Below are 11,627 nucleotides of genomic sequence, written 5' to 3'. Positions count from 1 at the left end.
GCCCCGCCCCGCCCCGCCCCGCCCGCGCCCCCGGGGCACGGCGGAAGCACGGACCCGCCCCGCCGCCGGCGCCCGGGGCCGCCCGCCCGAGCGCCGCCGAGCAGCTTCCGAGAGTAGCCGAGCGCTGCTGAGGGGCGTGCGAGAGTTGCCGAGCGCCGTCCGGGAACTGCCCGGGAGCCGACCGAGGGTGCCCGAACTCTGCCCGAGTGTTGCCGAGTGTTCCCGAGCGCTGCCCGAGCTTTGCCGAACTAGGCCCGAGCCTTTCCGAACTAGGCCCGAGCCTTGCCGAACTCTGCCCGAGCGCTGCCGATCCCCGCCGAGCGGCGGGGGGAGCCGGGCCTGCTGTGGTGCCGGACGGCGAGCGCGGCCTGTGCGGGCGGTGAGTGGGCCCGAGGCGGGAGCTGCGGAAAGTTTGCGGCCCCGTGTCCCTGATCCCTCGGGTAGAGCTATCCGTGCGCGTGTCTGCGTTAGGGGCCGCGGGGCTGTGCTGTCAGGGCTGTCCCTCTCACCGTCGCGGTGTGTCCTAGCCCCGCTTCCTTGCCTGCGTGGGCCTGGGAGGAAGATGTATGTGTTTGTAAAGACGGGGCTGTGCGTGTTTCCCCCCACACCTTCTCTGTGTGTGTGTGTGATTGTGTCCCCATTCCCCCTCAGTTACATTGCCCTCTCCGTGTCTCCATGACAGCACAAGGGAAATGGCTTTAAACTGAAAAGAGACTACGTTTAGATTAAATATTAAGAAAAAAATCTTTACTGTGAGGGTGGTGAGGCACTGGCACAGATAAATTGCCCAGAGAAATTGTGGTTGCTTTATCCCTGGAAATGTCCAGTGCCAGGCAGGATGGGGTCCTGGGCAATCTGTTCTGGTGGGAGGTGTCCCTGCCCCTGGCAGGGGAGCTGGAACAAGATGGTCTTTAAGGGCTTTTCCACCCCAAACCATTCCGTGATTCCTTGAACCTATGGCTCTGTGATGACGTGCCTAATGTTGGCTTTTTTGGCAGGTGTGCAGCAGCATTGTCCGAGCCATGATCGAAGTGTTGGCCAAGCTGGGCCGTGGGCCCGTGTTCCTGGCAGGAGAGGTGCTGGAGTGTGTGATCACCTTCACCAACCCATTGTCGGCCTCGTCCACCTCTGCCAGCAGGTACAGGAGCCCAGTCCATGCACAGAGCCTCCCAATGCTGGAGCTGCCTGGGTCCCTGCAGAGGGAGCAGCCCACCCTCTCTCTCCTCTCTGGAGCAGTAGTCATGGCTGCATTGTAGTGCAGTGGTGCCAGCTCAGCCCCTTGTGACTTCCCTACTCAAGGCACTCCCTTAAGGAAGCCTCGCGTCATCTCTCAATTTTGGGGGCGAAGCTGGGGTAATTATGCTGGTTCTGTGTCCCCGAGAAGCAGGCAAGGAAGGAGGTGTGCAGTTAGAGGTTCTCTGTCACTCAGGTGAGCCCGCAGTGACAGTGTCTGGCAGAAAATGAAGCCAAACTGGCTGTCCAAGTGGGCTATCTGGTCACACCAGGGTGACAGTCACACAGAGTAACATCCAGGCAGCGTCATTATTTCCTGCATTTGTGGAAGGAGCTCTCTTTTATCCAGCAGTGCTGGACGGATCAGTGTGATCCCTGCCTCCAGAGGTGGCAGACACAGGGTTAGATCTGAAAGGATCACCCTCTGCAGCCACGTTTCCCGTGGCCCAGCCTTTGAGCACTGCATCTCCCCTTCTCAGTGCTGAGGAGATGTGAGAAGACGGGAGCTTCCCGAGCTGGCTCACAGGGGGTGACTCTGTGTCACAAGTAACCACCCAAAGCCTTCACGTCCGCTGAGTGTGCGGCCTCGTCTGATTCTTCAGGGAGTGGAGAGTGCTTTCTCATCTTGAGTCCTTCCTGGGAAGTGTCTGTTTCCAGCCCTGTCAGGTTCAGCATGTTTCATCACCAGTATGATGTTCACATGTGATTGTTTTGGTGGGCCCACTCACAGTGCCTGCAGTCTCAGCAGCAGAGGGCTTCAATATTTATTGCCTTCCTTGACTTTCCACCTTTTCTTCCTGTTGTGTTTTGACTGCATAGATCAGGTTTCAAATTCAGCTGTGGCATAAGCATCCAGCTTCCCAGAGTTTTGTCCTCTGTGACAACAAAATCATGTCCTGTGTTTTGCCTGCTTCTGAAACCTGTGGCACTGCAAGGGTACCAGGTGGCATGGTTTGGGGGGGCTTCAGTGCATTTATGACAGCTTCATTTAAAACTTCAGATGTGCTGTGGTCTGTAGAGGACTGCCTCTTGAAAAATAAGGGTTTTAAAAATAATTAAAAAAGCCCCAGGTGATCAATCGGACGGGACCTGGCTAAGTCAGACGAGTGGCAGCAGCAAATAGATTGGTGGTTTGGAAAATGAAGCTGTGGGTTGCGTAAAGGCAGAGCCAGATCAAAGCACTGAGACTGCAACAGGCAGAGAGTCCTGTCAGAGCCTGGAGGGTTTTGGGGCTGGCAGCTGGAGGGGCAGCGAGGCTTCATATTGGGAACAGGGACAGAATGGAAAAAAAGGCAGGAAATTAATTTGATGGTGGAGTACAAGAAACAAATCTCTTTACCCAGAGCTGCACAGAGCATGTCCCGTGTAGGCTGCAGGAGTTGTGGGGGAAGGTGAGACTGGAAGGAAGTGACCTCAGCACCAGTGCAGGATCCTCCACTGCTGAACAAGCACTTGCTGAGTAAGCCAGCTCTGCTGGCAGGAAGGGACATGCAAATTTTATTGGGACATCTGGCTAGAAAAAATGAAAACAATCCAGTGTCATGTTGTAAAGCTATATTGAAATAGAAAGAAAAATTACTCAAAATACAGTGTTTGAAGGTATTGTAATCACTCTAATCTTATGTAAAATTAGCAAACATTGTCTCAAGCAAGAGTAGTTCTCTGCTTCCAACAGCAGATACCTTACAAGAAAAAAAACATATGGCAGTCCTGATAAAAAAGTCATGCTGGTACTTTTGAAAATGCAGAATTGCAGCTGTAGGGCTCAAAGGAACTAGGTATAGTAACTGAGGTGTGTTTTGGTAAGGGCAGCCAGCACATACATAAGATCAAAGAGCACATCATTAGTCAGCTGACACAAATACAGCACACCTTTTCCCCTAGTTCATCTAGACCTTTAACTGCTCTGATGTGTCACATGGAGGGACACTCGTCTGCCACAGAAAATCCCTGTGCCACCTAAAGCTCTGTTGTTGGTGCTTACTAATCAGATTGTGATGTTAGAAAACACCAGAGGAACTATTCACTGGCTAAACCATGGACACCGCTATTGAAATAAAATAGAGGAGTGATTTGGAAACTGAAAGGTGTCACTAGTACCATGGGAGGTGCCCTGTGGAATGGCTGACGTCTCAGAGTCCAAAACACAAGGGTTTTTTTTGTGCTGGATGCATGGCCCTACATTACTTCCTGGGGCCAGGAATTAATGTACAGAGAGGGATCAAAATGACACCTTTGCCTACCCTATTGCCGTCAGCAAAGTCCTTGCATAAGGAGGAGTAAGTAGGTCCTAATGAAAGACCCAGAAGCATCCTCCTGTGGTCTGGCACAAACAGCAGCTGATGTTTGTGTTGGGGATGGTGCTGTGGAGCAGAGGGAGCATGTCTGTGCCTACCTGCCCTGAGTTCTGTGTGCTGTGGGCAGGGGCAGCTGAGCCCAGGTTGCAGGAGTTTGTTGCTTTAGAATTTGCCCACTTCCCTAATGGTTGTGTTGTTACCAGAGTGCTGCTCTGTGTGTCACCTCTGGCTTGGGATGTAACTCCTGATGACTGAGAGACCTGTGCCAGGGTCCACATGCAGCAGCTTGAGGTGTCCTCCCAAGAGAGCAGTGAGTGGCCAGTCCCAATCTGTGGATGATGCAAAAGATGAACAAATGAGTAAGGCTTTGCACTGGATCTTGGAACAGCTGATCTCAGCGTGGTGACTGATAGATCCCTGTGAAGTTTTGCACAAACCACCTTGTCTCTTGTCATCATGGAAGGGGGCAGGAGCCGCTGACCTCTGCTGCCCGTTGTCCTCTGCCACAAGTGTACATCATGTCTCTTGGGGCAGATGTGTTTTCTCATGCCATGTCAGTGCTGTGACAATGGTGTTGTGGCTCAGACTGCAATTACTGCCTGCTTAAAAAGAGTCCCTGGGCTGCAGAGCCAGGCTTTGGGTGAAGCTGTTGTCAGCAGCTGAGGTGGAAATGGCTTTGAGTCAGCATCCCAGCTTGAGCTTACTAGCAAGGCTTGTTTGGAAGGGGACTGTGAGAGTGGCTTCAGTGACAGTGAAGCAACACCTTCTTCCTTCCGACAAGCAGTCCTGCATGGAGCTGAGCTGACAGAGTTGCTCTTCTCCCTTAATTCCTGCCTGCTGTAATTCAGGTTTCAGCAGAGATGTGAGTGTTGCTCTTTGCTTTCAGTGAGATGCTGGCATGGGCCAGCGCCCAGATCCACTGCCAGTTTCATGCCAGCGAGAACCGGGTGGCACTCCCTCCCTCTGATGGCAGCAAGCACGATGTGCAGGCAGAGAATGAGACCGTCTTTGTCCCCAACAGAGGTGAGTGCCACTCCTGCCTTCACCCAGGTAGGGACAGTGAGAGCACAGTGAGCAGGAGTCAAGCAGACCATAATGTGCGTGCCTTGATGCAGCGTGCATAGAAGGGAGTGAGAAATTTGTGTTGCTTTCCTGGTGGTAGATGTTGTGGGACCTTCTTAATACTGAAATCACAGTGACGGTATCTTGGATTGAAACATGACAGTTGTTTGTCCAGCTGCAGTGGCAATGTCTCATAATATAACCAGGGCAAGAGATGCTTCCTCCCTGGCTCTCTTCTCCCTGTTCCTCCCCAGGGGGATAAAGCTTGACTGACCTGGACACAGCCTAAGGCTGTGCAGCATTCATGTGTTTTTTATTCTCTTCCAGGAGAGCGGGGTCAGTGTATCCTGTCCACCCCACCAAAGATCCTCTTCTGTGACTTGCGACTGGATCCTGGGGAGTCCAAGTCCTGTGAGTCCTGTCTTCTCTTCCTCTGCTCACAGAGCTCATCTCTGGGGAGCTCTGCTTTCAAAACTGGCTTTGCAGACCTGAGTGCTGCAAGTGTGAGATCCTGGTGCTCACAAAAGGTGGGGTGCTTTGGTTAGGGCATGAGTGCTGAGGACCTGCTGCATCATCCAGAGTCTGTTCTCTGTTGCACTAGAGCTGTCTGCACTGCAGCGTGTCCCTCAGCCCTGCCCCTGTCCTGGGGCATTTGCTACAGGTCCACTGTGTAGCTGCAAGGCAAAAAAGTTTTGAAATATCTAGTTGCAGCAGGAGGAATGGCTGCACACACCTGCATTTCCGTGCCTTTATTTCTTTAGTCATACTGGTGTATTCTTGGAATTTAGGCTGGTGTCCTCCAAAGGTATGTGCTTCCTCTTCAGGTTGTGGCTGTGCTGGAAATAACAGTCTTCTGGATGTTCTAGTTTTCCTGCTGTGAGAGTGAGCACTCCTTGTCTTCTCTGCTCAAAGCTCTCCATGTTTGAATAGACAGCTGTGGAAACAGCTGAGTATGCGCTGTTCTCTCTTGGTTGGTGGCTGTGTGACCCAGCCTGTTCAGGTCATGTCAGATCTCCTTTGCATTCCAGTGGCCTGTGATTAGCAGCAGTGATGTTAGGCCTGTCAGGCTGTGCATGGAGAGCTGTGTTATTGTCCCAGGGATCTTCTGGAAACAGTTGGTGGAGACCTCTCACACTGCAGAGCACAGGGAGTGGGGAGACAGTGCCTGTGCTGGGGTGGGCTCTGCTGGATCACCAAGCTCTGCAGATCTGGAAGTGAAGCTGCAAGTGAGACCAAGCAGCCGCAGGGTTGTGACAGGCTGGTTTTGAAGCTGGTGTCTCCTGCCTTTCTGGCTTTGGAGGGGCTTGACTGGAGGGAAAGGTGGACCTGGTGAAACCAGGCTGGCTTGCCTTGGTGGTTAGTGGGGTGGGGCAGTGCCATCTTGGGGTTGTGCCCCTAAACTGCAGAGCCTGTTGTCTGAAGACGTTTAATTATTCACTTATTATTCTATAGCAGCATGTTGAGGAAAGGAGGTGGCCACGCCAGCAGGAAGGAGGATGAGGAGGCAGAAATTTTAGCTGGCCTGAGGTTCAGCTGGATTTTCCTGTGTTCCTTGCTGGTTGCAGGTTTGAGGCTAGAACATCTGTTCTCTGGGAGCAGAGGGAAGTCCCTTTTCCTGGCACACTTTAGGCAGGTTGGGCATTTTCTGGGATAACAGATCAGTGATGACAGCCCAAGTTCCAGGTGGCTGGGGTGGATTGAAGGATTGACTGTGCACTGGCTTAACAGGCAGAAGCTGTTCAACCCCCAGCTAAGCTAGGGATTGTCTGTCCTTTCCAATGACGTGGTGATGTGTGTGTGTCCTCTCTGCCTCTGGGTGGCACTGGCACAAGCAGCCTGCATCTGCCTGGTGCTTGGATTCAGCTCCTCTGGAAGGACACAAACTCCTCTATTCTTCGGGGGTCCTTGGCTGTACAGTCCAGCCTTTCCCCTTCGCTGTGTGATTCACCTGTCTGTTTCATGCATCACGTGATGTGGCTGCATGTGGCACTGCTTTTTTAGCACTGAAATCCTTGTATCACAGCCCTGGTCTGGTTCCTGCCAGGCTGTTCACACCGATCCCATCAGCCTGTGGTGCTGCTGCTGTCACGTGAGACTGCAGCTGGCACACTTGCAGACCATTCCTGGGGTCTCCTGCCAGCTCCATGGAGGGAGAGTTAAGGCTGTGTGGGTGTGTATCTTAATTCTTCATTTCCTGTTTTTCAGAAGTTTTGAGTTTTGCTACGCAGTTTGGGAAAGGGAAAAAAACCAAAGCAGAAAACCCAAGAAATCTTAATTCTGCTTCAGCAATATACCACGTTATTAAACTGCAGCCAGAGCTGGCACATACAGCTGAGGTTGTGTCAGACTGTCTCTTGATAAAAGGACTTGTTTTCATTTGCTGACCAACTTATTCCCCAATAACTTACTCTTGTTTTGGTGCCTATATGTTAAAGTTGACTCATATCCCAGCCCTTTGACACGTGGCCCAGGTTGAACTCTTTTAAGTTTGTCACCTTGAAGCTTTTTCTCAAGTCCTCAAATAATATCTGTGGCTGTTTTGCCTCCACTCTGGTTTTGTAATACCTTTAAAAATTTGGTAGATCACAGAGAGGGAAGGAAATGGAAGCAGCCTGGACACAGGCCAGTAGGCCAGCCAGAGGGCACAGCAGGTGGGTAAGGAAGGCATTTGTAGTGCAAGGAATGTGCTTCCTTCTGGGATATGCACGGAAGCTGGGACTTCCTGAGTCTTGGCATTCCTGAGCCACGTAGCAAACTGTCAGTCCTTCTCTGACTGTAGTGGTCTCTGCTCAGATTATCCTCATTGGGTGGGAAGGTCTGAGCCCTCTTGTAACAGGGGTTACAGAAGTCTGCTTCTTTCCTTGGAAATATCTGATTTTCCTCCTTCTCCGGGTAGTTCTCTGCTTTACCTGCACCCTCGTCCAGAAAGAGAGGCTTGTGTTTTAAGGTGTGACATCCTGTCGCCACTACACACTAGCACAGGCTTTTTTCTTCCTTCCAGTCCTGTTATTTGAAATCCAGAAGTTATATTTAAAATGTAACCCTAACTTTTGATCTAAGCCTCAGCATTCAGCGTGTGCCAGACATGGGGAAGGATCTGTGGTTTCAGAGCAGGATGCTGCCCTTCCTCTGGCAGGGCGTATCTGCATTACGGTGGGCAAGCCAAAGAGGTGGAGACTTTCCACAGTTCACTGTTTGTGTCTTTCTTGTTATACAGCATGTGGTTTGGGAAAGCTGCAGAAGTGTTCACACTGTGTCAAGAGGCACTGGGGTTTGTGTGGTGGCCAAGGGGCTCTAGGAGGGCTGAATGTGGTGAAAGCCAGGCTCCAGTACCTCAGAGCCCTCAGAGTCAGACACTGTGATCTAAGTCATCAACCTGTCAAGGGGAACAAACCACAGGTTGATGTGAAGGTCTCAGGAATTGTTTCTTGATCATTAGCTGCAGTCCTTCAAAGAAACACAGGAGAAAACTTACTTGTTGCTGAGTTTGAGGGTTTGTGTAAAGCAAAAGCAAAAGAGGCATGAAGTACTGATCAATACCTGCATGGGATGGGGCCTGGAGGAGGCTGTGGTCAGAGCACTGGGCAGAGGAGTTCACAGAGGCAAATTTGGGTTGAACTCGTGATGAGTAAGTTTAGCTCTCGTGGTTGTATTCCTGGATTTTACATCTTTCACATTCTTTGGAGACAAAGTTTGTGTGTGTGGTTGTATGTGCTGGAAGCAATGTCTGGATGATGGTGCATGTGATGTGGGGAGCAGTGTTCTTGGTGCAGAGGAGCTGAGTTGTGCTTGGCCACTGGAGGAGACAGGAGACAGCAGAAAGCACCAAGCCTGTCCCTAGCTCAGCACTGCTGGTCCTAATGCTTGGTGCTGGGAGCCTGCACACAACAGCTGCAGGATCTTCCCTCTGGCTTTGGAAAGCCAATTTTCTGCACTCATTGCAGATTCATACTGTGAGACACTGCCTGTGGATGGCCCCCCCTCTTTCCGGGGGCAGTCTGTGAAGTACGTGTACAAGCTGACCATTGGCTGCCAGCGCGTCAACTCGCCCATCAAGCTGCTGCGCGTGCCCTTCCGCGTCCTCGTGCTGCACGGTAAGGCCGCCTGCTGCCCTCCCTGCACGGGCAGGCCGGCCTGCACCCCGCCCCGCTGATGCTCTCCCCTTCTCCCCAGGGCTCAAGGATTACCAGTTCCCACAGGATGAGGCTGTTGCACCCTCAAACCCCTTCCTGGAGGAGGAGGAGGGCTTGAAGAAAGACTCTCGCCTGGCAGACCTGGCGACAGAGCTGCTCATGGTGGCCACCTCCCGACGCAGCCTGCGTAGGTCATGTTCCCTGCTCAAACCTGCTGTCCTTCCTAAGGAGCTGGTCATGGAGAGCATCTCTGGGCCAGCTGCAAAATATTTCTGACTGACAAAGTGAATTTCCAACTATGGCTGTGGAGCAGCTCTATCAGGGCCTGCTTGGGTCAGGGCCTCCTAGCCAGTCTCAGGCTGTTCCTACTTCAGACCCAGAGACCCTCTGCCCAGCACATGGCAGCCAGTGTAGGGTTTGCCCTTGCCCACTGCAGAAATTTCCCAGAGGGAATACCACCTCTAGGGACTGTTCTTCACACCCAAACAGGAGGCATGAGATCATGTCATTAACCCAGAGCAGAGCCTTGTGCCACAACCCTTACCCTCTTCTTGCTCCACAGATCTGTATAACATCAGCAACACTCGGGGGAAGGTGGGAACGTTCTGCATCTTTAAGACTGTGTATAAGATTGGAGAGGATGTCATTGGGACCTTCAACTTCTCAGAAGGAGATATCCCATGCCTGCAGGTCATTGCTGTGTCTGGGATTACTGGGGAGAGGCAGGGGTTTAGGGTCAGGGATGTGGAGAAGGGATTGGGGTGGCACTGAGCTGTGAGGATTTCTGGTGGGCCCCAGCTGGGGTCACCTTGGAGTGTGAGGTGGACAATGGGAAATTGGGAAATGGACCCCCCAAGGCTTTGCATGAAGTGTGTGTGAGGTTGTGAGAGCAAGCACTCTGCTGTCGCCCTGCAGTTCTCCGTGAGCCTGCAGACAGAGGAGAGCATCCAGGAGGAGTTCCAGCGGCGGCGGGGGCAGCCTGTCTCCTTCACCGTGCACGCCCGCCATCAGGAGTCCTGCCTGCACACAGCACAGAGCAGCTTCAGCCTGCCCATCCCACTCAGCTCAACCCCAGGATTCACCACCAACATTGGTTAGTAGCCACCAGGGAGGGGACCCTCCTGCTCATCTCTGCAGGAGGACCGTGATGTCCCCAGCCCTGCCCTTGCTCAGCAGAGCTGTGTCCCTTGGGATGTAGCTGGCCTGTGTGAATGGGGTCATTTGCTGTCCCCTTGCCAGGACAGGCTGTGCTGAGACAGCTGCTGTCCATGGCCCTTGTGGGTGTTATGTGCTGACTACCCTGTTGCCCACAGTGTCCCTGAAGTGGAGGCTGCACTTTGAGTTTGTGACTTCTGGGGAGTCAGCGGGGACTTGCTTGGTTCGTGGGAGCCAGTCGGAGGCTGTCACCTGGACTGGGGTGGAGCAGATGGAAGTGGACACCTTCAGCTGGGACTTGCCCATCAAAGTTCTTCCCACCAACCCCATCCTGGCTTCCTACGTATCTCAGTTCTCCAGCACTAACTCCATCACCATCTGATGTAGGGAGAGGTTGTTGGCTTGCAGAGCTGCAAGCATGTGCCACCAGTGGGAATGGCAGGCAGGACTGTCACCAGTGTGCTGTGGTGCAGGCATCCCAGTGTCCTCTTGGATCCATCTGTGATGTCCAGGAGGGCACCAGGCATGTCTGTCCTGTCCATGGCTGGAAAAACACTGCTTGATGCAGTGTCTCGTGCTGCAGCCCCCAGCTGGAGCTGGACCCTTCCTGCCTGGGTAAGGTGCAAGTCCCAGCACTCAGCAAAAGGAAATCTGCCTTCCCAGGGAACCGCTGATGTGCCTTGATCTCGTATGGGGCTTCCAAGAAGGAAGGCCCAGCCTAGGGAGGGGAGAGGGGAGCTCTTCCAATGAAGCTTCATACCACCCTTGGGTGAAGGCTGTGCCCTTACAGAGACCCTACAAGCAGACATCTGGCATCTAGGTGAAGCACAGTGGCCACCTGGGCTGGGTGAGACCCTGCTCTCCTGCCCTGGCGTGTGTCCTGCCTCTTGCAGAGTTGTCCTACACATAGAGCCCAGTGCTCCAGCCACCCCCACCTGGAGGAGGCAGGTTGTGGCAGGCCAGCCCTGTGCTGCTGGCATGTGCTGGTGAGCAGGATGCAGGCCTGGGCTGTTGTCTGCCTGGGTTCCTGGTGTGAAAGCATCCTGCTGGTCTTGGATCCTTGGGGTGCTGTAAGAAATTCATGCTGTGCATCTAAGAGCTGGCATGGAGACCTCACTGCTCAACCGCCAGCTCCCCTTTTTTACTGAACTTTCCAATGAGCTTTCCTCTTTGCATGGAAATGTAATAAACATCTGAACGTGCAAAACTCTGCTCCCCCAAGAGCCTTATTCCTATATTGTTCCCGGTGCTGGACACATCCCACCTTCTACAGCAGTCACAGGCTGGAGACCTCTTTGTTCAGTATCTTTTATTGCAAGAACAGAAACATCTACACAAGGCTCTGCACAACACAGGCATGGCACCAGCTGGGGCAGCTGCCAGGGTGGCTGTCTCCACGCTGGCACTTGGATTGCTTCCACTTCCTGAACCCTCCCCACCCTGCTCCCTTGCCAGTGGGGATGGGACTCTCCCCTGGGGACATCCTGTTCTGCCACCTGCCCTGGGCTGGCTCTGTTGCAGTGTTGCCCAGGGCTGGCCTGCAGTGCCAGGGACCCCAGGAGCTTTTGGAGCGGGGCATTAGTGGTTCCAGAGGTGCGTTGTGCCCCTTGCACTCCAGGAGCAGAGAGGGGCTGGACAGGGTGTGGGGATCCTGCACGGGGAGCCGTGGTGACCCCAGTGAGCTGCCCACGGCTGCTGTGCAGGGGAGTACTGGTCTGGGAGGGAGTAGGGAGCTGCTTTGCTGGGG

At 53.3% G+C, this 11,627-nt stretch overlaps 1 protein-coding gene across 1 annotated transcript; it reads left to right on the top strand.

The window, feature by feature from the left end:
* The first annotated feature begins 97 nt into the window (after positions 1 to 97).
* On the top strand, positions 98 to 11,107 carry RGP1 (RGP1 homolog, RAB6A GEF complex partner 1). Its single transcript, XM_064405654.1, has 9 exons — positions 98 to 379; positions 999 to 1,138; positions 4,417 to 4,553; positions 4,920 to 5,003; positions 8,537 to 8,686; positions 8,766 to 8,912; positions 9,288 to 9,415; positions 9,641 to 9,818; positions 10,039 to 11,107. Exons 2-9 carry the CDS (start codon positions 1,023 to 1,025, stop codon positions 10,260 to 10,262), a joined length of 1,164 nt encoding a protein of 387 aa, XP_064261724.1. The 5' UTR covers positions 98 to 379; positions 999 to 1,022; the 3' UTR covers positions 10,263 to 11,107.
* Positions 11,108 to 11,627: the final 520 nt, after the last annotated feature.

This window comes from Passer domesticus, chromosome Z (assembly GCF_036417665.1).
Source record: "Passer domesticus isolate bPasDom1 chromosome Z, bPasDom1.hap1, whole genome shotgun sequence".
Taxonomy (NCBI): domain Eukaryota; kingdom Metazoa; phylum Chordata; class Aves; order Passeriformes; family Passeridae; genus Passer; species Passer domesticus.
Note: the sequence above shows the minus strand (reverse complement) of the source record. Positions and strands in the feature narration are given on the sequence as shown.

Coding starts and splice junctions, on each gene's coding strand:
- RGP1 (XM_064405654.1), top strand. CDS start 1,023: ATGATCGAAGTGTTGGCCAAGCTGGGCCGTGGGCCCGTGTTCCTGGCA. Junction 1,139..4,416: donor TCGTCCACCTCTGCCAGCAG/GTACAGGAGCCC, acceptor CTTTGCTTTCAG/TGAGATGCTGGCATGGGCCA. Junction 9,819..10,038: donor AGGATTCACCACCAACATTG/GTTAGTAGCCAC, acceptor TGTTGCCCACAG/TGTCCCTGAAGTGGAGGCTG.